Source organism: Mirounga angustirostris, unplaced genomic scaffold (assembly GCF_029215605.1).
Source record: "Mirounga angustirostris isolate CCGP_5_RB_7025 unplaced genomic scaffold, mMirAng1.0.hap1 SCAF_8, whole genome shotgun sequence".
In the NCBI taxonomy this organism is placed as follows: domain Eukaryota; kingdom Metazoa; phylum Chordata; class Mammalia; order Carnivora; family Phocidae; genus Mirounga; species Mirounga angustirostris.
This window is the reverse complement of record NW_026991716.1, coordinates 129,423,826-129,451,418: the sequence shown is the minus strand read 5'-3', so window position 1 is coordinate 129,451,418 and position 27,593 is coordinate 129,423,826. Positions and strand designations below refer to the sequence as shown.

Below are 27,593 nucleotides of genomic sequence, written 5' to 3'. Positions count from 1 at the left end.
CAGCACGGAGTCTGCTTAAAGACTCTCTTTCCTCTCCCTCTGCCCCTCCCCCAGGCCCCCCTCAAATAAATAAATCTTAAAAAAAAAAAAAAAAAAAAAAACAAATGGGACTCATCTTCTCAAAAGACAAATAGAACCATCGGCAATAGGAAGTGTGCTTATTCCCTGTAAATAGGCTCATAAAAAAGTCATCTCTTTTTGAGGTTACTAGCAGCATTCTCATTCAGAAAAGCCACAGCTCTAAGAGCTGCCAGCCCCTTATAGAAATTCTCTGTTTCTGGGTATTGGGAGGATCAGTAGATGAGAAGATAAGGCTGGACGAGCAGGTCTCTCAACATCTGAAAGGTCATGGTAATTTGTTGGAGCGTTTTTTTCTTAAGCAGGGAAATGACCCAATGAGATTAGAATTTCAGAAAAGTAATTTTAGCTGTAGTGTATCAAGAGTGAGGACCTTTGTTGCCTAGTGAGAAATAGGATTGCTGCTAGCCTCAGGCCCTGGGATATCTGGGTTGGCCCTCAGAGGTTTGCTCAGGAAGCCACGGGGGCTCTGGAGGAAGAGAGCCGTGTCTCAGCAACGTCATTCAGAGAAAGTTAAGGAAGAACAAATCCAGGCCAGAATTTGGGCAGAGCTTTGGCATGAGAGGAGGGAGGAAATGGTGGCAGCCAAAAAGGATAGATTATAAGAACCTCTAGATTTTTTTCCCCGCAGTTATATTACTTAGTTTCTTTAAGATAAAAGTGCATTTGGGTAAGTTTACTAATAAGCATAAATCAATAAAATATTCACAACTCTGCTCTTAGAAGTGTTTTCGTATGCAGCTTCTCCTATCCGTCTGCTATCAGTGAGCGAGCGTGATAACAAGGCTACTTCACGTTAGCCTTGAATTATTTAGTACCATTCCAGATCAAAGGTAAATACATACTTGTTTTGCTATCATACAGAAACTCTGTGCCAGCTTGTTATAAAGTTAGTTGTTAGGGGCGCCTGGGGGGCTCAGTCGGTTAAGCGTCTGCCTCCAGCTCAGGTCATGATCCCAGGGTCCTGGGATTGAGCCCTACATCAGGCTCCCTGCTCCCCAGGGAGCCTGCTTCTCCCTCTCCCTCGCCTGCTGCTCCCCCTGCTTGTGCTCTCTCTGTCAAATAAATAAGATCTTTAAAAAAAAAAAAAAGAATTAAAAAATAAAAATTAGTTGTTAGAACCTGTGAATGTTTTCTGTTTTCCTAGATGAAAAATTGTATTCCGGAAAATTTCTAAGTGAGTTTTATTTTGTGTGAATCCAAGAACTTGCCTTAACTTTAATTTAGTTTCCTACGCATTGAACACTTAATATCACTTCTATTTAAAAAACTTGAGGATGAGAAAAAAAAATCTATATCAGAGGTGGATTTTTTTTTAAAAAAAGATGTGTTTCAGAAGTCCTTTTTTGATAAATTCATTTAATAGAACTTTGAACTAAAATTATTTATGAATTAAATGAATATTTGACTCTAGAGAATAAAAGTACTACTCCAGATTGATAGCCTAGTCCTCACAAGCTTGTTATAGATACTGCTACTAGCTGATGCTCCACACCTCCTCTTCTGCATGTGTTAAAGTCCATATTCCTAATATGTTGCTATTTTATTGTTTATTATGTAAAGGGAATATGATGAAAATCAATAAGAAAATAACTTTTAGTTGGTATACTTCTCTTAGTAGTTGTTCACTGGACTACATCTCTTCTAGCAAACAAGATACTTCTTTAAATAAATTATAAAAAAAAATAGGGCATCATCTCTCTTGTGAATTATTGATTTTCTTTTACAGAAAAAGATGAGCCTCCACTTAGCAAGGCCGGGCAGGATGTGGTCTTGCATCTACCTACAGATGGAGTGGTTTTGGACGGCCGCGAGAGCACAGATGACCATGCCATTGTCCGGTATGAGTGGACACTGCTGCAGGGTGACCCATCAGTGGACATGAAGGTAATTCATGACGTCATTGTAATGACTGCAAATATTTCCATGAGGTGATCTCTCATAATGTTCTTCTACTCCTGTTCCCAAAATGTCTGTAAGTTAGCAGAAGAGGCATAAAATGGAGAACGCACAAAAGTGATAGCTGAAAAAGTGGTTTATTATATGAATTTACTTTTCCACTGAATAAACAGTGATTCTGATCCTTTGTTTTGAAGCTTACTCTTGTTCTTGCTGCTTTTTTTGGCAAAACACTTCAAGGGAAAAGACTCAGGCTTTGTTTTAATGACTCAGATTACTTTTTAAATTTTTTTATTTCTTCTTTTCTTAGCTCAAGGTCCAGGTAGAAAATTTGAAAAATACGAAGGAAAATAACATTAGAATAAGCCCATTTGGGGAGCCTGGGTGGCTCAGTTGGTTAAGCGGCTGCCTTCGGCTCAGGTCATGATCCCAGGGTCCTGGGATCGAGCCCCGCATCGGGCTCCCTGCTCAGCGGAGAGCCTGCTTCTCCCTCTCCCCCTGCTTGTGTTCCCTCTCTCGCTGTCAAATAAATAAATAAAATCTAAAAAAAAAAAAAAGAATAAACCAATTCTTCACAGGATCCAGAAAGCAACCACCTCAGCTGGCAAGGAGGCCTGCTTGAGATAACTGAGTCAGTCAGTGAGGGCAAGTGTCCCTGTTGATGCCCTCCCCACTAATGTTCATTGGGCTTATCTGGGCTGATCGGAATTGCTACAGATGGAATGAGTCACTCTCCCATTGGCTGCCTACACCCAGGAGTCTTTCTGTTTTTTTATTAATTGAGCTATTAAAAAACATTATATTAGTTCCAGAAGAACAGTATAATGACTCGACATCTATACATATTGTGAAATGATCACCATAATAAGCCTAGTTAACATGTGTTACCTCACATAGTAACACATTTCTTGTGATGAGAACTTTTCTTTTTTAAGGAAGCCTTGAAACTTTTTTTAAAGATTTACTCTCAGTGACTTTCAAATATACAGTATAGTATTATTAACTATAGCCACCATGCTTTACATTATATCCCATGACTTATTTATTTTATAACTGGAAGTTTGTACCTTTTGACCCCACTTTACCAATTTCACCCACCCCTCACACCCTGCCTCTTGAAACTACCTATCTGTTCTCTGTATATATGAACTCAAGTTTTTTGTTTAGATTCCACATATAAATGAGATCATACGGCATTTGTCTTTCTCTGAGTTATTTCACTCAGCATAATACCCTCAAGGTCCCTCCATGCTGTCACAAATGGCAAAATTCCTTTTTATGGCTAAATATATGTATACACCCCATTTTTCTTTATCCAATCATCCATCAGTGGACATTTAGGTTGTTTCTTTATCTTGGCTACTGTAAATAATGCTGCAATGAACACAGGGGAGTGCATATATCTTTTCAAGTTAGTGTTTTGTTTCCTTTAAAAAAATACCTAGAAATGGAATTGAGGGATCAACACAGGGTATCTTGAGTTGTGAGGCAAGTGGCTTCCAATTAACTCTGTCAGGATCCTTCCTAGATGGGAGTATTTCCTGGCTTAACCACTTTAGTTGGAGGAGGAGGAAAAAGTCTGTATTGGTCTGCTGGGGCTGCCATAACAAACTAGCACAGACTGGATGGCTTAACCAGCAGAAAGCTCTCACTGTCCTGGAGGCTGGAGGTCCAATATCAAAGTGTCCAAAATCAGTGCTTCCTCTGTGGGGAAGCACTGATTTATATTCTTTTGGAACAAAAACAATAATTAGCTAGTCCTTCAAGACTGATTTGTGTCCATTATTTACTCAATGATTATGTAGTCTTCGACTTGCCTGGACCCTTGATGAACGTCTTACCCAGCTCCCATCCATCTAGGAGCCCCTTCCAGTGGTTGTCCGCTCTCTTCCTGGTATTTCCAGAGATGAAAGCTCGCTACTTCACATCATGTCCTGTAACAGCTTTCATCAGCTCTAATTATTAGGTCAACAGGATGTGCCGCCTATTACTTCTTTGCACTGTGCTAGATCTTCTCTTTGGAAAAGCACTGAATACATCTTTTTATTCTATTTATCAGCCACTTAAGTTTTGAGAAAAAAAAAATGAGGGGCGCCTGGGTGGCTCAGTCGGTTAAGTGTCTGCCTTTGCTCAGGTCATGATCTCAGGGTCCCGGGATGGAGCCCCACATCGGGCTCTCTGCTCAGAAGGGAGGCTGCTTCTCCTTCTCCTCCCTGCTCATGCTCTCTGTCTCTATCTTTGTCTCTCTCTCTCTCAAATAAATAAATAAAATCTTAAAAAAAAAATGAATGTCAACCACTTGGAATGCTCTTCTCAGAACTCAACACTCCCAGTCTTTCAGATGTTCCTTATAAATTGATTTTCAGAGGGTCCCACTTACCATCCAGCCTCTTCTGGATTTTCTCAGATTCTTCCAGGCCCTTCTTAAAATCTGACATCCTGGGGTGCCTGGGTGGCTCAGTCAATTAAGTGTTTGCCTTCGGCTCAGGTCATGATCCTGGGGTCCTGGGATCGAGTCTCCCATCGGGCTCCCTGCTCAGCGGGGAGTCTACTTTTCCCTCTCCCTCTGCCCTTTCCTCTGCTTGTGCTCTGTTTCTCTCCCTCTCTGAAATAAATAAATAAAATCTTAAAAAAAATCTGACACGCTTATGAACCCCATATGTAACTGTGGTTCTTCCTGACACAGTCTGTCACCTCCTGTGATCCAGACATTGTCTCTACTTCTACTAATGAAGCTTAATTTACATAAACTATTTTAGTGGCTGCTTCACACAATAGATTCATGTTGAGTTTTCCAGTAGCAGGATTACCCAAACCCTGCTTCATCTTTCTGCACGGACTGCTGCCCTGATGGCCTCTTCATCCTGTGTTTATATAATTGATTTATTGAACCTGAGTGCAAGACCTTATGTTTATCCTTTTTACATCTCAGCCTTTGGGTTTTCATCTACAACAGAAATAATTTTAAAATTTGAGTGTCATCCAGCATATTTATTATCCTTCGATGCATTGTGTCAGCTGCAAAATTAATATATCTTTATTTAATCTTTGGGAACTAAGGTTGATCAGGAAAGGTACACAGATGAGCCATTGATCATACCACTAGAGAGCTCCCTTGAGATGGACACTGACTGGTAATTGGCACTTCTGGGACATATTTGTTCAAGCACTATAAATCTGCCTCCATATCATCTAGCTTTGTCTATTTGCTACTAAAAGCTTTATTCTGTAAGCAATGAATTGCATATTTGAGTGCTGAATAAAAATAATGCTGACGATTCAGTATTTAATTTATTGAAGATAACTATAAAGGCCTAACAAAATTAGGCATTTCTCATGGGCTTTTAGGTCTGACTGCTCCGCCATCAAGAGGGAAACGTGGACCAATTCCCCTGCCAAGTGTATAATGTGCTGGCAGATAGATCTAAAGTTATACAACCATAATCTAAGTGGCAAAATCTGCAATAAGAGAGCCATTTGCTACCAAACTGTGACTGTCTTATAATGGTGTACATTCATGAATGCCCCCAAAAGTAAACTCTCATCCTACTCTGACTTCATCATAATAAAGCTGTCATTGATTGAGCCACCCAGTCAATGCCAGGCGGTTTAGACCTATCTGTAATCCTCAGAACAACCTCACAAACAGGCACATCCCTACTTTGTGGATTAAAATTATAATATAACATCATTAAAGACTTCGAAGTGGCAAAAGATTACTGAGTACCTTTCAATGAAATGCTGGGGGTTACGGGGCAGGTCCTTCAAGGTTAGCATTTATAGATTGTAGAGAACAGATTGTAATGCAAATGATTCTTGTCCATAGAAATGCAAATAAATTTTTTCATATAGAGATGCAATTGATTTCTACCCTGTGGAAAAGTGGATTTCAAATATGATATTTTAACACCCATGAATATTAATCTATTAATCCACTCATGTTGATGCCTAATCGCTACTAATAGGAAACTTGTTTCAGCTTTGCATCTCCTAGCAACTTCATTTAAACATTCATGGCTGCTTATTTCTGTCTGTTCCTCAGATTCTCCTTTGTTTTTTGTTTGTTCGTTTTTTTAAAGATTTTATTTTTATGAGAGACAGAGAGCAAGCAGGGAGAGGAACAAAGGGAGAGGGACAAGCAGACTCCACTCTGAGTGCACAGCCCAACGCAGGGCTCCATCTCAGGACCCTAAGATCATGACCTGAGCTGAAATCAAGAGTCCCATGCTTAACCCGCTGAGCCACCCAGGCGCCCCTCAGATTCTCCTTTGAATCTATGGAATATCTTTTTGGTTTTCTCTTTAATTAATGAATTAAATAAAATCTTTGACTCGTGTTCATATTAGATTTGTGTGAGACTCATAGTTTTAACATTTTGAGAATGTTCCTTTAACAGTAATTAACACCCTTCAGGGACCATCTCACTGATCCCTTTCACTTGGGCAGCCGGATTTTACACCCCAAAATTTCCTTTTTTTTTATAGCTTATTTATGTTATTTATTAATCTCTATACCCAACATGGGGCTCCAGCTCACCACCCAGAGACCAAGAGTTGGTGTTCTTGCAACTGAGCCAGCCAAGTGTCCCTACACCCCCAAGTTTCTGACAGGAAATTTGGAACTCTTAAGTCAGTTGTTTGTTTGTTTGTTTGTTTGGGGTTTGTTTTGTTTTGTTTTTCTGAGAATGGGATCCAGTTGACTGGAATGTTAATTCAGTCCTCCTTCTAGCTGTAAAACAGGGCTCACTTGAAAAGTTGTTGGGAATGGGGGAAGAGCAATTATAGGCTAACATAGCAAAGCAATTAAGTTAAAACCCAGTGTGCAATACACTTGTCCTTATGCCCCTTGACCATCCCCACCCCTCAGGAGCACTCACTGGTCAGGCTTTCCCCTGAGAACACAATGTCTGCTCAAGATACTCTCTCCCCCTTCTTCCAGCTCTGCCCCTCCCCCTGCTCATGCACAGAGAAAAACTGAAGCAAACAGGAACGTGGGTCCTTCTTCTTCTTTTTTTTTTTTTTTTTGACATGGAATGTTAGAAATTTCTTTATTCTTACTTATTTTTATTAAGCACCAGCTTAATACTGCAGAAAATTTCAAATCACCCATTTTTCCCTCCCTCACCCAAATTCTTGATAAAGAGCTATTCAAGTGAAGACATGCTCTCTTCTCTCTTCTGTATAAAACTTTATCAAATAAAGGCAAATAACTGTGTACATCTTGCTGTAAAATGCTGCCCACGGCTGTGGAAAGTGTCTGCTCAGGCTCCTTTCACTGTCCAGGTCCTGAAAGACTCTTGTTCATGAACTGCCTCTTCACAAAGCAAGTCCACCACTTGCTAGGTTTATCATTCTGAGGGTCAAAAACTTTCTCACAAAGTCTCAGTCCAGTCTTTTGTCTCAGCTGCTCTAAGTAGGCCCTCATCACCTCATCTTCCTGTTTGTTTGCAGGTTTGGCATAAATTGCATTAAGTGGAAAACCAGGCTCTCCGGGATTGGGAAAATTAGTGATTCCTAGCGTATACATTTCTTTTTCACCTTGGCTTTTGGAATTGCACTTCTGGAGTTTCTTTAGACACTCAGAAATGTAGAGAGTTATATATATCAAGGTTCTATCAGCTTCATTCTTAATCTCACAGTTTTTGAAGAAGACATTGGCCTTAAAATAATAGATGGCTTCATCCACAATATCTGTATCTTTTGTCTCTCTAGGGGCAGGTCCTTTGAACTGACTTCTGATAGGCAACAGTGCCATGTTTCCAATAAGTTTGGTGTCAGGGTCCATGAGAGAAGAGTGGTAAGCCGGCATCTTGGCGGCGCTGGTGTTTCAAGATAGACGAGGAGGTTGGGGTTCAAGTGCGGTGCTTCTGGTCCGGGGGCCCGGGCCAGGAACGTGGGTCCTTCTTGATAAAATCCAAGTTACACTGGATGGTCTATGTGAGGTCTCCCCCTTAGTCTCATTTTTAATACCATAAAATGGTATTTTATAGGGGCGCCTGGGTGGCTTAGTTGATTAAGCCTCTAACTCTTTTTTTTTTAAGATTTTATTTATTTATTTGAGAGAGAGAAGGAGAGAACACAAGCAGGGGGAGCAGCAGAGGGAGAAGCAGGCTTCCCGCTGAGCAGGGACTCGATCCCAGGACCCCGGGATCATGACCTGAGCCAAAGGCAGACGCTTAACTGACCGAGCCACCTGGTCACCCTCAAGCTTCTGACTCTTGATTTCAGCTCAGGTCATGATCTTAGGGTGGTGAGATCCAAGCCCCACATGGGTCTGCACACTCCTTTTGAGATTCTTGCCCTCTGCCCCTCCCCCCTCAAATAAACCTTCTAAAAAATGGTATTTTATAGTTCAGCCTTAGAGAAGAGGTTTCTGGAAAAGGAACATAAATAGAAACAATAATTGACTTTTTTGACATAGGGCAAGAGAGCACAAAATAATTGTTGAATTTCAAATTGCACTGTCTCCTTGTAGAGGAGCCATTTGGTCACTTACTCCTCTTCAGTCAGACTTCCTGGGATATAATTTGGGTCAATACTGAAAATGCTCACAAAAGGAACGAATTATTACATGGTAAAGAGGTGATTTAAAAACCTACTGAAAGACTATAAAAATTTAGTGAGCAGGATTTTCAAGGCAGCCTGCAGTTGTTTAACCAAGAGATTCCAGAGAACCTACTGTGGTCTTTAAAGATTAAACACTAACTGTATCTGTTGTCTTCTGTTTTCTACACATCCTCATTGATAACAGGCCAAAGAAATACATAAAATCTATAGTATCATAACAGAATTCTAACAATAATAAAAGATTCCTGTAGAAGTATTTTCCGTGAGAGAAGGAACGATGAGCTGAAGAGGGGTTTCCCTGACAGAGGGGCCCTGTCTCCCTTTTCTCCTTCTTCCCTCCTTCCTTCCTTTATTCCTTTCTTGATATTTTTTTCCCTTTCTCTCCCAAAGCTTAGAACTATGCATATACTTACTAGGATTCTAATAATACTTACTAATTAATTTTTTTTTAATTAATTGGTTGCTCGGCTAACCTTTCCAAAAGTGTTCTTCTAGCCCCTAAATCTGTATCATCCTTCCTAGCACGATGGGCGAAACAACATTGCTCAGCACTCTGGACTCATACAGCTATTACAAAGAGCCAGTGAGTGTTGTCTGACAATTTCTTTGCACCTCGTTAAAGGAGATCCTAAGCACACATAACCTATTATTATTTCTTGGCTACTGGACAATTTCTAGTCTTCATAAAAACAAAATGTAAGGGATGCCTGGGTGGCTCAGTCGGTTAAGCGTCTGCCTTCGGCTCAGGTCATGATCCCAGTGCCCTAGGATCAAGTCCCACATCAGGCTCCTTACTCAGCAGGGAGCCTGCATCTCCCTCTGCCTGCCTCTCTCTCTCTCTCTCTGACAAATAAATAAAATCTTAAAAAAAAAACAAAAACAAATTGTAAATCACTTCAATAAAAGTTATTTCAGACATTCTAGGCCTTTGGTGGGGGGGAGTGATGGGGGGAAGATTGTTTCTAAATTTAAAAAAAAAGAAGAGAAAAGTGGTAATTGGGTACCTGAGAAAGTTTCATATCACACTTAACCTATTTCCTTCCTCCTTCAAGTGAGTCAATTTGTCATAAATGAAAGAGAGCAAACAGATAAGAATTCTAACAGAGCACCTACTTTATGCTGTGGTTTTTGAATCCCAGCTCTACCACTTCCTATCTGTGAGACAGATGGCTTAAGCCATTTGCAAGATGAAAATAAGAGGAGTCCTCCTGTCAAGGCATTATTATTGGGGTTAAACCAGGTGGTGTAGGTAAGGCCCCTGGAGCCGTGAGCCACACACAGTAGACATTCAAACATGATGATATTATTCAATTTATTATGAGATCATTTTTCCTTTGAGAGTATTCACACAATTCTTGATAGCCTTGTCTTATACCCAGGCAAGACTGTGTTACTGCCTGGGTAGTATTCTTTTAGAGATTCTCCCAAGGAAACCCAGACCACCAAGACTCACTCCATGTGCTCACCGGTGCACAAAAGGACTTTAACAGGGAACAAAACCTCCCTCCTCAAATGGCCGAAGAGGCAACCTTCCAGACTCTGGTCTGAGGCCAAAAAGGGCTTAAGTAGGAGCCATTTTGACACTGAGAAAACCAGAGGGTCTAGGTGTTTCCTGGGAATGAGAGCAAAAGCAGAAGAAAAGAAGTAAATATCACCATAATTGTTACCTCTCCTGGAGTGCTCATGTTATGCTCTGTGGTACGCTAAGCACTTTATTAGCTTATATAGGGTAATAATTCATAGCTGTTGTGTTTCAGTGTTGACCACGAGCTTAAATGTAGCCTACCCTCACTTACGTATGAATTCTTTTCACACAATCCTCAAGGCCTTGAATATTTAATTGCATTTTTTTCTTTAAGAAAATTACTTATAAGGAAATGTTGAAAAATAATCTCCCTGGGGGAAAAAAGTGCATAATTCATGATAAATAAATCTGGGTAAATTGAGTTAGGAAAGCTCTATTCCAGTAAGGGCAGAAGCTTTGAAGTTCTTTGCCTGTTCGGAAACAAACACACAACTTCTCAGACAATAAATCGACAGCACAGTAGGCTTCCAGAACCCCAGGAGTCTGCAATCTGTCTGTGCTTCCAGTCAGATGGGGCTTCAACCTGATTTACTGTATCTGCTTTTTTTAGAGCATTACAGCTGGCCAGTCTGTATATAAATTGTGCCTGGGTTCTTTCTAAGAAATGGTTCTTGGAATAAGGACTTTGGAAGGCCTTACTGGGCTGACAGAGAGGTAGGATTCTGGAACCGCTGTGCCTATGGAATTTGGAGTCAAGTGACCTGGACTCAAACCCAGTTTTGCCAATTCCCTAGCAGGGTGAACTTGGGAAAATTGTTTCATTATTTAAGCCTTAGCTTCCTCAATTGTAAAGAGGATAATACCACCTGATAGAGTTTCAGTAAGGGATCAAAGTGGGAAAACGCAAATAAAGCGCTTGGCGTACCACGGAGCATAACACGAGCACTCCAGGAGAGGTAACTATTACGGTGAATTCTAAACATCTTGGGATATAAATACTGGTCTCTTTTGACCGATAGTTTAGCTGAACTACAAACAGAATAGATTTACTCACTTGTATATAAACAAAAAATTAACGAGGGCCTCTTCAAGGCAAGGAGCAAGGGAGTAAGGCGTGAAAAAGTTGTATGGGATATTGCCCTCATGTAGCTTGACACCAGTGGAGGATATTAGATGTGCACCTAAATAACAATACCAAGTAGAAAGGGCAAGACTGTAAAAGAATATAGATAAAGTGCTGCTAGAATTCAGAGAAGGAGAGATTATAATCTAGTTCAGGGAAGTCAGAGAAGACTTCACAGATGAGGGCCCTGTGGTACCTGTCTCTATAATCTTAATATTCTGACAAATAGGACTTTTAAAATTATATTGACTTGAACTTTTCAGATCAAAAAGATCCACATTCTATAGTGCAAACATTTTGGACGTGCCTGATAGCATTCAAAGTCAATGTGTATCCTCTCAGTATGGTGACTGAGGGCCATAAAATCAGAATCCATTCAAAATGAGAATCAGGTTTCGCTTTGCCCAGAGGACAGTTGGCCATTTGCCCAGTGGTCTGTATAGTAACATACTTCTACTTTTCTAAGAAATAATACAGAGAGGAGTGCCTGGCTGGTAGAGCATGAACTCTTGATCTTGGGGTTGTAAGTTCGAGCCCCACATTGGGTGTAGGGATTACTTAAAAAAAAGAAAAAAGAGGGGCACCTGGGTGGCTCAGTCGGTTGAGCATTCTACTCTTGGTTTTGGCTCAGGTCGTGATCTCAGGGTTGTGAGATCATGCCCCGTGTCAGAGTCTGCTTGAGATTCTCTCTCTCCCTCCCTCTCTGCCCTTCCCCCTGCTCGTTCTCTCTCTTTCTCTAAAATAAATGAAGAAAAGAGAAAGAAATAATACAGAGAGATCTTGTGTACACTTTACCCACTTTACCCACATCTTGCCAAACCAAGATATCAATATTGATCTTCCCTAGTTTAGGAAGGAAAGAAGGGCAGTAGGAGAAGAAACAAGAAAGAAGCAGTACTAATCTTTTGTCTGTAGAAACTCTGCATTATGGCCAGGTGTCAAGAAAATGGGTTCATGTTCTCAGGAAATATTGTCCTGCTCTCTTGGCAGGAACAATGAGAACGTTTGTCTTATTCTCTTTCTCCTATATATATTTTTTACCCTAACACTTAGGAAATGTTTGTAAAATAAACCCTTTCCAATGTCATATAAATATGAGAAGATGTCTAGAAGGATTACCTGGGGGCTTGAAGGGAAAATATCCATCTTATGTTCTAAATATTCTAAATATCTGATTTCAAGGAAAGACACCCTTTGTTAGCTAAATGAATAAAAGGGGTCGGGAAAGGGATATTAATCTGAATAGATCTAAATTTAAGCTCACCCAGGACTTTGAAGGTTATCACCATGGTCTGGATCTGGATCAGTGTTTCCGACGTCAGAAAGGAGGTGCCTAGTAAGGCAGAGAGAGGCATCCAAAGCCCAGGTGGATGATGACCTCTTAGACAGGGGATGCTCTGTCCTTCCAGCCCCAGCATTGAAAAGAGGCTTCCCAAACAAGCCCCAGGTCCTCAGACTTTCAGTTTGATACTAGTGTGTTGAATGTTGACACCCAGAGAGATTAGGCACAGGCCGGGGTGATAATAGTGTCCACATAGTTGGCCCATCTAGATCCCTTGCTTCAGGGCCTCCCCGGTCTCTTAAAATCTCCATTAACTTCACCTCCACCTCACTCCTATGGCCCCACTCGGGGTCGCCCTGACCTTACAAATCTCATTCCGTTCAATCCTATAGTCTACCCTCTCCTCTCAGGTACCTAGGCAACAAAGCCCTCAGCTGTTGGCTTTCTGCAGTCTTAGGTCTTGTCTGCATTCAGGCAAACCAGCTAGGACAGCTTCTCTCCCTTGTAGCACCTTACTCAATGCTGCAGGGCTCAGTGTGGTCATCATCTGCCACCATGTATCCATGTGTCCCAAGAAGCAATAAGTAGTGGTCTTACCTATTACATTGCTGCCACCTAGCAAGGCCTGCCTGATTCTGAGCCAGAGCTGGAGAGAGTGAGAGTCCACCACCTGCACCAGCCTTACCACCTCCTGCCCCTTGCAGTCATTGACTCTCCTTGGTTCAGCCTCACACTCCTACAGCCATAGGGAGAAGTCATAACTGACACTTACCTTACAATCATGTGGACAAAGGTGGGAGGGGAAGTTTCCAGAAGAAAAGGATGTCGGGCTCCAATCCCACTGGAGTGCAAATCTCTTGACCACTGCAGTGACTCAGGCTAGAGACAGGGTGGGCTCAGACCAGACTGGGCTCAAAGCAAGGTGGTGACAGTGACAGTGGACATGATGAGAAGTGGTTAAATTCTGGATTTTTAAAAGAGATTTTATCTATTTAGAGCTTGTGGGGGGGGGGATGGGTTGAGCAGAAGGAGAGGGAGATAACCCCAAGCAGACTCTGCACTGAGCGCAGAGCCCGTTGTGGGGCTTGTTCTCATGACCCTGAGATCATGACCTGAGCAGAAATCAAGAGTCTGACGCCCAACCGACTGAGTCACCCAGGTGCCCCTGGATGTGTTTTTAAAGTAGAGCCAACAGGATTTCCTGACGAATTGGATGGGATGTAAAAGACAACAGGGGTTCAATACGACCCTGCGGTCTCAAACCACAGTTCTTGTCTCATTTTAAATCCTACTCATCTGAATCTCTGATGTTCTCAGACATTGCAGCACCCTCTTGTTTCCGAGGATCAGTTGCCCACCCCAGACTCTGCAATTAGCTTGTCATCTTCAGCTTTCTCTCTGCATGCCCCTCAGGTAGTGTTTTAATTCTCATAGAAGTGACCCCTGTTTGATATTCTCTTAGTGTAGCTGGGCCTGAAGTTCATGTAACCACGTGGCAGTGAAAACTGCTTAACATCTCTTTGAAATAAACCACAAAGGACTGGTGGTCTTCTTTGCCAGATGTCCAGCCTACAGCTTTTGCAGGGGGAGGGATGGGACTGCTCATAGCCGGTTTTGCATCTGGAGGTCTCAATTCTGTCACCATCTCAGTGAGTGAAAGTCACATTATTGAGATTTCATTTCCCTGTCTATAAAAACTGGATGGCTCAGCTTGAGATGAGAACTAACCAAGGGAGATAATGGATATATCTAAGCATTTACTATGTTTCGAGCTCTTTTGATATATATTTATAATTCTATGTAAGCCCTATATTAAGCTCTTTTTATGTAGCTATCTCATTTGATACTTACAAGATAGGTGCCATTATTACTTCATTTCACAGATGAAGAAACTGAGACTTAAGTAGGTTAAGTGACTTGTACAAGGTCACACAGTTGGCACATGGTTGGACCTGGCATTCCACCCCAGCTCTGTTGGATGCCAGACTCCACTCTTAACCACTTCACTCATTTTCTTCCAGCGTCATCGGTGTATCATCTGGGTGTGCCTGTTACGTTCAGATTCCCAGATCCCACGCTCAGACCCTCTGACTCAGACTCTCAGGCTGGGCTGGGCAATCTGTGCTTAACAGGAGCTCTGGTGATTGATTCCTGAGCAGCCTAAAGTGTGGCAACGACTGTATCTCCTTACATTGCCTCTGAGTGATTGTAAAGCATTCTGCTTGCGTGTGTACATAGTCCTGACAAAGCCTCAAAGCCAGGGTCATGTGCAGGAATCTCAATTCTAGGATTTCATGAATACAAACCAGCAGCTGATACTTCTAACAGGGCAACAACTCTCTGTACTTTCAAGTCCGTTAATGCATCCCTGTAATAAACCGTGTAATGGTCAGAATTCATTTGTAGCCGATATCCAGACTAGTTCGCTTAAGCAAAAAGGGATTTTTCCTAGAAAAATAGGATATTAAACCATTATAGTATCTTTGGAGGGCTGAAAAATATAGTAGTTGGATTGAGCATCCAAAAATGACTCCCAAAATCACAGTGTAGAACTAAGCCTCAGAAGCTATTGCTCTTGCCATGAGCAGGAGGCTCCTTGAAAAGTGGCATGAGATGGGCACCTGGGTGGCTCAGTCGGTGAAGTGTCTGCCTTCAGCTCAGGTCATGATCCCTGGGTCCCAGGATCGAGTCCCACATCGGGTTCCCTGCTCAGCAGGGAGTCTGCTTCTCCCTCTGCCCTCCCCCCAGCTCGTGCTCTCTTTCTCTCTCTCTCACAAAAATAAATAAAATTTAAAAAAAAAAAGATTTAAAAAAGAAAAATGGCATGAGAAGAGTAGAGGATCAAGATGGGGCCCTGGGTTTAGGAAGTGAGCAGAAGTGAAGTCCATGAGGGTGATCAGCAAGGAATAGTTGGGGAAACTCAAACACAGAAACAGAAGCCCGGGAAGTTGGGAGTTCCAGAACCCAGGAGTGGCCACATTATAAAATACAGTAAGAGGGCCAGTGGAGGGGGAGCTGGTGGAAGGTGAGGCTAGCGAGTAGCACTGATCTTGACAACCCCGTGACCTTTGCTAGATCTGTGAGTTTTACCAGCAGTTTCAAGAGGATGGTGAGGAAAGAAAGCAGATGGGTGGGATGAAGAATAAATGGGAAATGAGCGAATGGAAGCAGCACGTGCCACATGAACAGGGTTTTGAAAAGGTAAGTTGAAATGGAAGGGAGATACGATTTATGGCTGGAGAAGATCTTGGAGTGTAGGGTGTTTTACTTGCTGTTGTTTTGTTTGTTTTTAGGTCAAGAGTAACTTGAGCATAGTGATAGCAGAGCCATTTGAGAGGGGGAAGAGGTCAGGGCCTGGATGGAGGATTGGCCTGGGGTGCAGGAGGGACAGCTCATCTTACGGCTGGGGGAAAGGAGGTGCTGACAGGTACAGAACAGGGGCATTCCCAGCATGGGGTGAGTGCAGGAGCCATACTCATGGCCATAATTATAGTCCTAATTTTGTTCTCAAAGCAGATGAGGTCATCTGCTGAGAAGGAAGACACCAGGTACTGAGTGTGGAGCTTGGAGGCGTTACAGGTTGGGAACAGTGGTTGCTAAGGACAAGAGAAGGATTGTGAGTCAAGGATAGTGTCAGCCCAGATAAAACTGAGGATCGTGAATTCCAAGTGGGGCAAACTGCCAAAATAGTGTATGATTTAGTATTTCACATCCTTGGACCGGGAGTGGAGAGGCGAGTCATGGGACTCCTCCAAGGATAATGGATGATGCTGGACCCCATGCCTCAGCTCTCTTAACTAAATGTGCTGTTTCCTGTTTGGGTGTCAGGTACCTCAGTCAGGAACCCTGAAGCTGTCCCACTTACAAGAGGGAACATACACCTTTCAGCTCACTGTGACGGACACCGCCGGGCAGAGAAGCTCCGACAACGTCTCGGTGACCGTGCTCCCTGTGGCCTTCTCCATGGGAGGTGAGGGGAAAGTCCTTCCCTTGCATTCACAGTGGCCGGCAGATACCAGCTAGTCACAGAAGAATGGTATTACACTGGCATTTTATATTCCGACTGCATTCCATGGGCTCTTCCATTCTTTCTTTTTTTCTTTTTTTTAAGTAGACTCCACACCCAGCATGGAGCTCAACACAGGCTTGAACTCACACACTGAGATCAAGACCTGAGCTGAGATCAAGAGTCGGTCGGTCGCTTAACCAACTGAGTCACCCCGGCGCCCCTCTTCCATTCTATTTTTGGTTGTTGTTAAATAAGAGTCTTTTCTAAAAATATGACAACAAAAATAGGCTCCATTACATTTTGGGCTTCGTGGCACTGCTGGATTGGGGTGGAGGAGGCTCCAGGGGATGAGAATAGACTGTGTGAGCCACACGACCCTAGAGATTCTTCATCTTTCCTGACTGATTTTCACAAAAGACAATCATGTGGTTTTTCTAGGAGAGGATCTTGTTTAAAGAAAGGCGGCCTATTTGATATGTATGTTCAGAGAGTGCAGCTAAGAAGCGTATTTAAAACAAAATTTAATAGTCCTTTTAAATTGTGCATGTGTCAGTTTAAAAGGACTATTTAAAATTTTTCATGGACACATTACACAGATACACTTATAGCTTTACATATCTGTGATTGTTCTCATAATCTGTTGCACAATATAAACTCGCCCTTCTCACTTATCTATGTTTCTTACTTTCCCAAGCATCTACGTTTCTAAGATTAGCTCATCCAGTTTAGGAAATACACATATTGAACTTGAGAGCACTAAAAATATAGAGGTATTGCAGAGGGAAACCCCCCACAACTCACTTCTGGAGAAGTGCAGAGATAAGTGTGTATCTGAGGGCCTTGCCCTTCGGCCTGCAGCTCCTCTGTGTCTGCAGGAACTCGGGGCTCTTTCCCAGGAGCTGTGCTAGGCACCGGGCGGACGGTGGTATGCTGCACAGACCCGGCCCCGGCCCCACGTAGTGAGCCTTCACAGTGGCTAGTTAACCCACAGCATGTCTGTGCCATCCCTGACGACTCAGTAATTAGATGGTAATTAAGCCAGCAGCTGGAAGAATAAGGGTAAAAAGATTGGAAAATGACTGTATGTCGCCAGTCTTGTCTTCCATCCGACATAGGTCAGTGTGCATATGGGAAACAAAGCGAGGTTTTAGAATCCTGAGAACTTGGCAACCTTGATAATTTGCCTTCCACAGGGACAGAGAACACAAGCAGCATTCAGGATCTGGCTGGCTGACTCCCCGTCCAGCCAAGGTTCCAGTGTCCTGTGAGGAAGGAGGGTGACTGCCCGGGGACTGGCTGGCACCGAGGTCCCGCCCACCGCTGCCCTCTGAAGCCCTGACAGCAAGCACGAGGAGTGTCCAGGCCAGGAATCCGAGCCGGCCCAGATGCCCGCAGGGCTGCTGACTTCGTGCAGCTCCGAGGGACAGCCAGACAGTTACTCAGAACAGTTTTGAGGGGCGCTTGGCTGGCTCAGTTGGAAGAGTGTGTGACTCTTGATCTCGGGGTTGTGGGTTTCAGCCCCGCACTGGGCGGAGAGATTACTTAAAAAAAACTTTGAAAAAAGAAAACATTTGGGGGTACCTTGGCGTGCTGGACATGCACCAGGGCCATTGGAAACACAGGCTCGGCTCCAGCCACTCACTCCCTGTGCAGGACCGCTGAGCCCAGACGGCTGTCCTCCTGGGATCCAGGGCTCACCTGGGCAGGGAGCGAGTCACGTGCTGATCCTTGGAGGAAAGAGCTCATGGGAAGAAGGCAGGAATACCCCGCTATCCCTACCGAAGTTGGAAAGGGATTGTTTCTGTACAACCAAGGTGCCTGGGGGGAGGAAGGGATGTAAGTGCAGGTCCAAGCCGATGACTAACGCTGCACCAGTCTGGCTTATTTACTCAGGCCAATTTCCCAGGGTTCCAAAGGTAAATGACCAGTTGTACGTTTCTGGCCTTTCTCCGAGATGATAATAAAATGTATTCGAAGTGACAGAAAGTTACGTGAATCACTTTTGATTACTGAAAGGCCACTTGGATATAGGTCTTATGTATGTAACTTCATATAGAAAATAAAAAAGAATGGCTGTGTTATTAACTGCTATCTGGAATCACTCTCTGGCTAGACTGGAATAACATACTATGAATGAAAGTAATCAAACACCACATAGAGACATTGAAAACCAGAAATGGGGATAGAGAGGTGTTTCTCTCCCCTCTGTTATGTATGTAGTGGTCTTGCAGTTAATAACCCGGCTGTAAGGGTAACCAAGGGTGCATCTTCTGGAGGAAGCAGACAAGCATGTACCCCTGGTTATGTGAGAACAATGTGGTTGACTTTCAGTGTAGAGGCTGCGTGTTTTCAAGCTTGGGGGAAAATAATCTCTTCAAATGCCAAGCCAACAAAAACTTCTAATATGATCTAGATTAGTGGACTCCAAAGAGGATCCCCCAGAGATAGACACTTTTTGGATGGAAAAGAAGACACCTGAACTTATATTTTTAGTAATTTTTAATCTCCTTACATTTTTAGTATATTTTATAACATGTTTAATATGTTAGTATAGTAGTACATGCATATTAATTATAGATGGAGAAATGTGTTTACTACACTACATGTATAGTATACAATAATATATGTATTGATCAGATGCATGGTCAAAAAGAATTAGAGACCACTAATCTAGAAATAAATGGGTAAGTTACAGATACCAATCTGTCTCCAAAACTACCAGTGAATAAGTAAAACCTTGAGATATTTAGGATTTTTATGTCATGAACTTAAAAATGTGAGCAGTAGCTCTATCCTGCTTGGTATTCAGGGTAACCTCAGTTCCCCTTCACTTTTCCTCTAAGCTCCTTTCCTGGAACAGAAGCAGATTCCCCTTTCTGGGCCCAAATTCTCAGTCATCACTGAAGCTCTTTGCTTCCTCTTCTTTCTCAGGAGCTCTACCACCATTTCTTCTCTTCTTCTTCCTGGATCAAGGTATTTTCAAACTGCCTTGTACCCAGAGGGACTCCTTTCCCAGGACCTAATTTAACTGCTTCCCAATGGAGTATGTATCCAAGATTTCACTTGGGCTTGTATACTATGCTCAACCATTTGTTTCAGTAGAATATCATTGTCTACTGCTCTCCCATGTCCTGAGGGAATTGTTAGTTTCTTCTGTCCCTGGAAAATTATGGAGTTCCTTAAGAGCTACTTCTAGCCTGATAACCATTACCCTCCATTAACCAGGGTCAAAGTCACCCAGTTGTTGTATAGCTAAGTCTGGTAAAGTTGGCTTAATCTGGAGTGGGGGAATGCCTTTCAAGAAAATACAAGTAGCTCCTCTGAATTACACTGTAGATTAAAAACCCCTAACAGCTCCAAAAGGGAGACCATTTCATTATTTGAAGAAGATAAATTCGTACCAGCTGGTAACTAAAGATTTTGTTTATTCTTTATAACACCAACGATGTATGGTAGTCAACAAATAGGGTTCAATAGTAGAAAGTTAATGTCTGTAAAAATTATTACTTAGGAAACAAGAATGCGAGACATAGCATGTATAAAATGATGTCTCTGATAGAACATGGCCAGGTAAGAGCGTTAGGCGGCCCACAGAGCTGATGGGCTGAACAAAGGAATGCAGAGGGAGACCCCTGAGGGAGCAAACCCAGACTGGCTGGAGAAGACCAGAACTGCTGCTTCCCTGCTCCCACCTCTTAGGCAGTGTTGGCCTGGAGAATGGCCCTGAGACACGAACCCGTGGTGATGCCTCACAATTAAGCCAGGAGGTCAAGGAGACACCCTTCACTTTCTCGAAACATGTTGCTCCAGCTCACACTACTGGGTGTTTCCCCATTATATGCATCACTATACCCCAAAGCATTTCATGGTACATTTAGTCTTTGTGACTCAGAATGCAGTGAAATGTTGACTTTCCCACGCTCCCGTGACCTGAGACTGTTTGTAAACAGGATGCTCGAAGGTTTGCTCGCGCTACCACTTCTTCTGCGATGATGGCTGTTGCATTGACATCACCCTGGCTTGTGATGGAGTGGAGCAGTGTCCTGATGGGTCTGATGAGGCTTTCTGCCAAAATTGTGAGTCCGCTGCATGGCCTTTTCAGGCAAGGCGGGAGAAGAGATGTCTGTATCCTCATAACAAAATGCAAACTCAGGATTGCTCTTTTTCTACTTCAGCTATAACTTCATGTGAATAACTTCATGTGAATAAGCTATGCCTTACATTAGGTGAGCATTCACTAGGAGTCTTAATCTGAGTTATAAATGTCCAACTTTTTATATTGCTTACATTTTTCGAAAACTGCTTTCAGTTTTCCAAAAGATTCTTCCCCATCCTAAAAAAGCTGTGTAGAATATGGCTTTTAAAGACACTAAAGTGAGTTAAGATTTTATTTTAATCAATGTATTTTGAAAATTTATGATGTACTGGGATGTGCATAACTCAGGACTATAAACCCGTCTTATAATGTCATCAGATACATAGAAGGGCATCACAAGAAAGAAGAAAAGCTTCAGAAAGTGTAAAGTGAAGCTTCTGGTTTGAAGAAAGATGTAGCATCTCACAACCTTAGGTTTAAGCTTTGTTTTTGTCAATTTATGTGTGACATTTAGGAAGTCAATTATTGGAAGAAGAGAAAACAGGTTACCCATTTGAAAAGAGAGAAGTTTTTTATGGGGCTCTGACATGTCTTAGATGGTTATTATTCCCAAATATCCATGACTTTAAATCTACTGCAAATTTGGGGGTTTTTTTTAAAGATTTATTTATTTATTTATTTGAGAGAGAGAGGAAGGGGGGAGGGGCAGAGGGCGAGGGAGGTAAGCAGACTCCCCACTGAGCTCAGAGCCCAACATGGGGCTGACCCCATGACCTTGAGATCATGACCTGAGCTGAAACCAAGAGTCTGCCAGCAGCTTAACCGACTGAGCCACCCAGGCGCCCCACCAAATTTAGTGGTTTTAATTACAGTTCAGAAAAGAAACCCAACAACTAACAGTAGCTCTTCCGTATTCCAGTGAGCCTTGACCAGAAGATGGTGACCCACACAGCGACTGCCCAGCCTAGAATCACAGGACCAAGCAAAGATGCATCAGGAAGCTCCTTCTTGGAGAAGTTCCAGAAAGTCACTGTCCAAAACCAGCCACCAGCGTTATCAAATACGGAGAAGAGGAATCATTCCATGTTTTGGGGACCAGAGAGTCAAACTGATCCTGTGATGCCAGGTAAGGAGCTGAGCAGGTGCTCCAGAAATAGCCTCATGTTCTATAGTGATGCTTGGCTTCAAAATTCAGGTTATATTTGTTTTTTTGTTTGTTTGTTTTGTTTTGTTTTTTTAACTTTGTGTCCTTTTTTTAAAGATTTTTATTTATTTATTTGACAGAAAGAGATACAGTGAGATAGGGAACACAAGCAGGGGGAGTGGGAGAGGGAGAAGTAGGCTTCCGCCTGAGCAGGGAGCCCGATGTGGGGCTCGATCCCAGGACTCTGGGATCATGACCCGAGCCGAAGGCAGATGCTTAACGACTGAGCCACCCAGGTGCCCCAAAACTCAGGTTTTATTTGAAGAGTGTTAAGGAAATATAAGAAAGAAGAGAGTTAAAATGAAGAATTTGGCCAAAAAGGAAAAAAAAAATCTATTTGCACTGATCATTTATAGTAAAGAACACCTCCTAAATACATTCATACATACTCCAGAGATACCAGTACATTTATTAGTAAGTAAGTTAGAACTACGCAATTTCAACACCTGTATTAAGGAAACAAATGCCCTAAGTGTTAAATTTTAGGTTTTAAGTGTTAATTTTGAGATGAAGCAGCATAACCACTTTGTATTCATGTAAATCCTCTTCACACTAAGCAAGTGAATGTGAAGAAAATATATCATATGGAAATGACTGCATGTGTCAGTAATTCAGTGTTTTGTCCCCAATTTAACTAGTTCTGTAATTTTTTGTTCTTTCTAATAAGGCTAATAAGATTTTTAAATATATTCACACTGCTGAAGCATTAGCATTCTATCATCTTAAATTTATTTTTGCACATTTGTATTTGTTGATGACATAGACAGAAATATAGAATCTCACATTTCTGTACACTTTTGTAAATGTCTTTTCGGTACTCCAACTCTGCCTACATTATACGGAAATAATCTCTCACTATTTTAATAACTTCTTGATGAAAATTTTTTGTTCATTGCAGAGATGCAAATAATAAAAAAGGAAAATGACTTAAAACACCACCCCTTACTGAAAACAACTTTTACTATTTTGGTATATTTCTTTCCAGTCTTTTGTTTATCTACTGTTTAGTTTTTTTTTTTTTTTTTTTTTTTTACCTAAAACGATGGTTTTTAATGGGAACCAGAGGTATGGTTACAATTACATAGTCCGACACAAAAAACCCGTGGGTGATCAGGAGTTGAAAGGTTACAAAATAATGAGGGTAACACTGGGTACAAGAAGAAAAGCTGTTGCAGAACCTTAGGAGCCAAGCTAATACGGCCTCTCCCTGCGATCCTATCTGTGCTCACCCCTGGAGTCCATCTTTCCAGGGCCAAAGCCACCTCTGTCCCCACCACCCCAGCCCCCTCGGAAGCCCCCACGGTCCCCGCCTCGGCCTCGGTAGCCGCCCCAATCATAGCCTCCTCTGCCACCATGACGATCATCTCCATAGTTACCCCCCATATGAGAGCCTCCTGGTCCCCCTTCCTGGGCCATCTGGTTTAGGGGCCTCACATTGGTTGCATTCATTCCTCCAAGAGAAGTTCATGTTCTCACATATAGGATTAGGACACTTCAGTCACCAGCTCGCTGCTGGCCGCCGCCACCACCCCCTCCACTGGGGAATCCTCCCCGGCCACCGCCACCACGGCCACCACCTCCATAGCCTCCACGGCCCACGGGTCCTCCTCGCCCTCGGCCTCCACGACCATTGCCCCCGCTCCGGTTGAAGTCTGCTCGCCGAGTAGCAAATGAGACCTTGATGGGGTTCCCAGAGAATTCTTTACCATCAAACCAGTCAATAGCTGCTTTAGCAGAAGGTGGGTCATCAAACGACACTGCTGCCTCTCCCTTCAGCTTGCCCGTGTCCCTGTCTGTGGACAGACTAGTCATGGGCTGTCCTGTTTTCTTATTTGTCTTAATAATACCAGTCTGCTTGAAGTAATCAGCCACAGACTCAACTGTAACATTTTCGCTCAAGCCTTGCACGAAGATGGCGGTGTTGTCTGGATTATCCTGTTCAGAGTCAGGACGCGATCCCTAGTCCCGAGGGCCACCAAATTTATTAAAGCCACCACAGTCACTTCCGCCCATGCCGCCTCTGCCTCCACGGCGACCTCCACAACCTCTGGGTTCATGGCCACCGCTGCTGTGGTCGTAACCACCGCCACCGCCCCGGCCGCGGCCCCCACGGTCCTGCTGGCCATAGCCTTGAGGGGGGTTATGGGAGCTTTGCTGCCGTCCATCACGATGGCCAGGCTGCTGGCCACAGCCCCACTCTGGGGCTGCCCGTGGCTGCTGCTCTGAGAAGCGCTACCATAACTTCCCGAGGTGCTGCTAGGAGCTGGCTGCTGGCCATAGCCAGGGTAAGAGGACTGTTTGTTGCCTGTAAGATGACTGAGAACTCTGGCTACCGCCATAGTCACCGGTTGAGCCATATCCCTGGGGACCTGACTGAGCGCCATAGCCTGTGTTCTGGGTCTGGCCGTAGCCTGAAGTGTCTGCTGACTGGCCGTAACCACTGTAACTCTGCTGTCCGTAGGGCTGATGCTCTGCTGGGAATAGCCCTGCCCAGGCTGGGTGCGGTAGGCCCCACAGCTTTGGGTTGCCTGTTGGGTGTTGTCGTTTGAGGCCATGTCCGCGCACTACTGTTTAGATTTTAAGTGCCTCTCTACAGATACATGCACAAAATATTCCGCGATGGGCTCAGATTTAGGTGCTTTCAGAGCCCTGCGTTGGGTCTCTTCCTTGTTCGTACTGCCATCTGCTGGGCAAGTCAGTCAGTCCATCCACTGTTTTAGTCCGTTTTCTCCGAAGAGAAGGTCTGGCTCCCTGAGGCCAGAGTCAGGGGACACCAGGGTTCTGGGCAGGAAGGCTGAAGGGATGAGGGGCTGGCGGGCAGGCCGGAGTTCTCGGAGGCCAGGACAGATGGACTCTCGCTGCGACTCTGCGGTAGAGAGGCTCACGTGACGGTGAGTGGATCAGCTGAAGGCAGAGTGCAGACCAAAGCCCACGTCTCCCTAATTTAGGTCCGGGCTTGGCTCTGCCTTTAGAGCATTGAGCAAGCTGCTTCATACTCTGGACCTGTTCCCTCAGCAGTTAGGAAGGGATTTCAACCAGACGGCCTTGAAGCCCCTGTGTAACGCGGGGAGAGCTTCCGGAATGATCCATAGCCTGATGCTTGTGCCCTCATCCCGGCCAGAGACTGATCCCAGTGCTGTCTCCCGGGCGGCGAGGACTCAGCCGCAGAATTTCTTTGAAAACAATACTCCAGGCTGTACCACCACTTGATGGGAGCCAGCACTCAATTTGAAATATATCTGCAGTCTCTGCTTTGTCCTTTTTGATAATAAGCCTCTGACTTTGGCTATAAAGATGTAAAGAATGGAGTTTCACAGATGCAGAGAGATTAAAAGTCCAGTTATGGGGCGCCTGGGTGGCTCAGTCGTTAAGCGTCTGCCTTCAGCTCAGGTCATGACCCCAGAGTCCTGGGATCGAGCCCCGCATCGGGCTTCCTGCTCCGCGGGGAGCCTGCTTCTCCCTCTCCCACTCCCCCTGCTTGTGTTCCCTCTCTCGCTGTGTCTCTCTCTGTCAAATAAATAAAACCTTTAAAAAATAAAAAATAAAAGTCCAGTTATTATTCATAATATATATATTGTTTTTCCTAATGATTAAAGTAATACATATTTACTGTAGAAAATTTGAAAAGTACAGAAAAATATAAAGAAAAAAATTAAGACCATCTAGCAAAATTCACCATTAATATTTTGTTGCATTTTTTCTGTTCACTTTAATTTATATGCATACGTACACGCATTTATTCACTTTTTTTTGGTATAATTAATATCCAGTGTTGTAGTTTCAGGTGCACAATAGAGTGGTTCAACAATTCTATACATTACTCAGTGCTCCTCCTGATAAGTGTGCTCTTAATCCCCATCACCTATTTCACCCCTCCCCGACCCACCTCCCCGGTAACCATCAGTTTGTTCTCTGTATTTAAGAATCTGTTTTTTTGTTTTTGTTTCGTTTTTTTCTTTGTTTTGTTTCTTAATTTCAGTGAGTGAAATCGTGTGGTGTTCGTCTTTCTCTGTCTGACTTATTTTACCTAGCCTAATACCCTTTAGGTCCATCCACATTGTTGCAAATGGCAAGGTTTCACTCTTTTTTGTGGCTGAGTAATATTCCATTGTGTATATATACCACCTCTTCTTTATCCATTCATCTATGGAGGGGCCCTTGGGTTGCTTCCATGTCTTGGCTATTGTAAATAATGCTGCTATAAACAAAGGGGCTCGTGTATCTTTTTGAATTGGTGTTTTGTTTTCTTTGGGTAAATACCCCAGTAATGGAATTACTGGATCATATGGTAATTCTATTTTAAATTTTTTTTTTTTAATTCACATACCCTTAGAGATATTACATTTCTTTTTTTTTTTTAAGATTTTATTTATTTATTTGAGAGAGAGAATGAGAGAGAGCACATGAGAGGGGGGAGGGTCAGAGGGAGAAGCAGGCTCCCCGCCGAGCAGGGAGCCCGATGCGGGACTCGATCCAGGGACTCCAGGATCATGACCTGAGCCGAAGGCAGTCGCTTAACCAACTGAGCCACCCAGCGCCCCTATTTTAAATTTTTTGAGGAATCTCTTGTGTTGTTTTCCACAGTGGTTTTACCAGTTCACATTCCCACCAACAATATACAAAGATTCTTTTTTTCCCACGTCCTCGTCAACACTTGTATTACTTGTTTTTTTGTGTTTAGCCATCTGACAGGTGTGAGGTGATAGCTCATTGTGGTTTTGATTTACATCTCCCTGATGATTAGTGGTCTTGAGCATCTTTTCATGTGTTTGTTGGCTGTTTATATATCTTCTTTGGAAAAATGTCTATTTAGATGTTTTGCCCATTTTTAATCAGATTATTTGTTTTTTGGGGTTTTTTTGTGGGGATTTTTGGTGTTAGGTTTATTAAATCATTTATATATTTTGGATGTTAACCCATTACTGGATATATCATTTGCAAATATCTTCTCCCATTCAGTAGGTTGCCTTGTCATTTTATTGATGGTTTCATTTGCTGTGCAAAAGCTTTTTACTTTGATGTAGTCCCAATACTTTAATTTTGTTTTTGTTTCCCTTGCCTAAGGAGACATAACTAGAAAAATGTTTCTACAGCTGATGTTAAGAAATTACTGCCTATGTTTTCTTCTAAGAATTTTATGGTTTTAGGTCTCACATTTAGGTCCTTAATCCATTTTGAGTTTATTTTTGTGTAGGGTGTAAGAAAGTGGTCCAGTTCCATTCTTTTTTTTTTTTTTTTTTAAGATTTTATTTATTTATTCATGAGAGATAGAGAGAGAGAGGCAGAGGCAGAGGGAGAAGCAGGCTCCCCGCGGAACAAGGAGCCCGATGCGGGACTCGATCCCAGGACCCTGGGATCATGACCTGAGCCGAAGGCAGACGCCCAACCGACTGAGCCACCCAGGCATCCCCAGTTCCATTCTTTTGCATGTGGCTGTCCAGTTTTTCCAACACCATTTATTGAAGAGACTGTCTTTTCCCCATTGTATATTCTTGCTTCCTTTGACCATATAGTTGTGGGTTTATTTTTTTATTTTCTATCCTGTTCCATTGATTTATGTGTCTATTTTTGTGCCAGTACCATACTGTTTTGATTGCTACAGCCTTGTAATATACCTTGAAATCTGGGATTGTGATGCCTCCAGTTTTGTTCTTCTTTCTCAGGATTGCTTTGGCGATCCTACAACATTGGGATTTTTTTGTGGTTCCCTATAAATTTTAGGATTATTTGTTCTAGTTTTGTGAAAAATGCTATTGGTAGTTTGATAGGGATTGCATTAAATCTGTGGATTATTTTAGGTAGTGTAGACAT

At 42.9% G+C, this 27,593-nt stretch overlaps 2 protein-coding genes and 1 pseudogene across 4 annotated transcripts in view; 1 reads left to right on the top strand and 2 right to left on the bottom strand.

Moving 5' to 3' along the window:
* LRP11 (LDL receptor related protein 11) overlaps positions 1-27,593 on the top strand; it is a 47,104-nt gene that overhangs the window by 6,182 nt on the left and 13,329 nt on the right. Inside the window, exons 2-5 of one of the 3 annotated variants that reach the window (XM_045865739.3) lie at positions 1,808-1,965; positions 16,302-16,443; positions 20,433-20,558; positions 21,498-21,704. In XM_045865739.3, coding sequence (XP_045721695.2) covers positions 1,808-1,965; positions 16,302-16,443; positions 20,433-20,558; positions 21,498-21,704 — 633 coding nt within the window. Of the gene's footprint in view, positions 1-1,807; positions 1,966-16,301; positions 16,444-17,675; positions 18,646-20,432; positions 20,559-21,497; positions 21,705-27,593 lie in introns of those variants that run through there. The other 2 variants (XM_064598215.1, XM_054505599.2) reach the window with 2 other exon arrangements.
* LOC123836731 (actin-related protein 2/3 complex subunit 3-like) lies at positions 7,024-7,880 on the bottom strand. The gene has a single exon (XM_045865740.3). The coding sequence runs from the start codon at positions 7,783-7,785 to the stop codon at positions 7,249-7,251; it is 537 nt and encodes a 178-aa protein (XP_045721696.1). The 5' UTR covers positions 7,786-7,880; the 3' UTR covers positions 7,024-7,248.
* Positions 22,786-24,337, bottom strand: LOC123836730 (RNA-binding protein FUS-like; annotated as a pseudogene).

Coding starts and splice junctions, on each gene's coding strand:
- LOC123836731 (XM_045865740.3), bottom strand. CDS start 7,785: ATGCCGGCTTACCACTCTTCTCTCATGGACCCTGACACCAAACTTATT.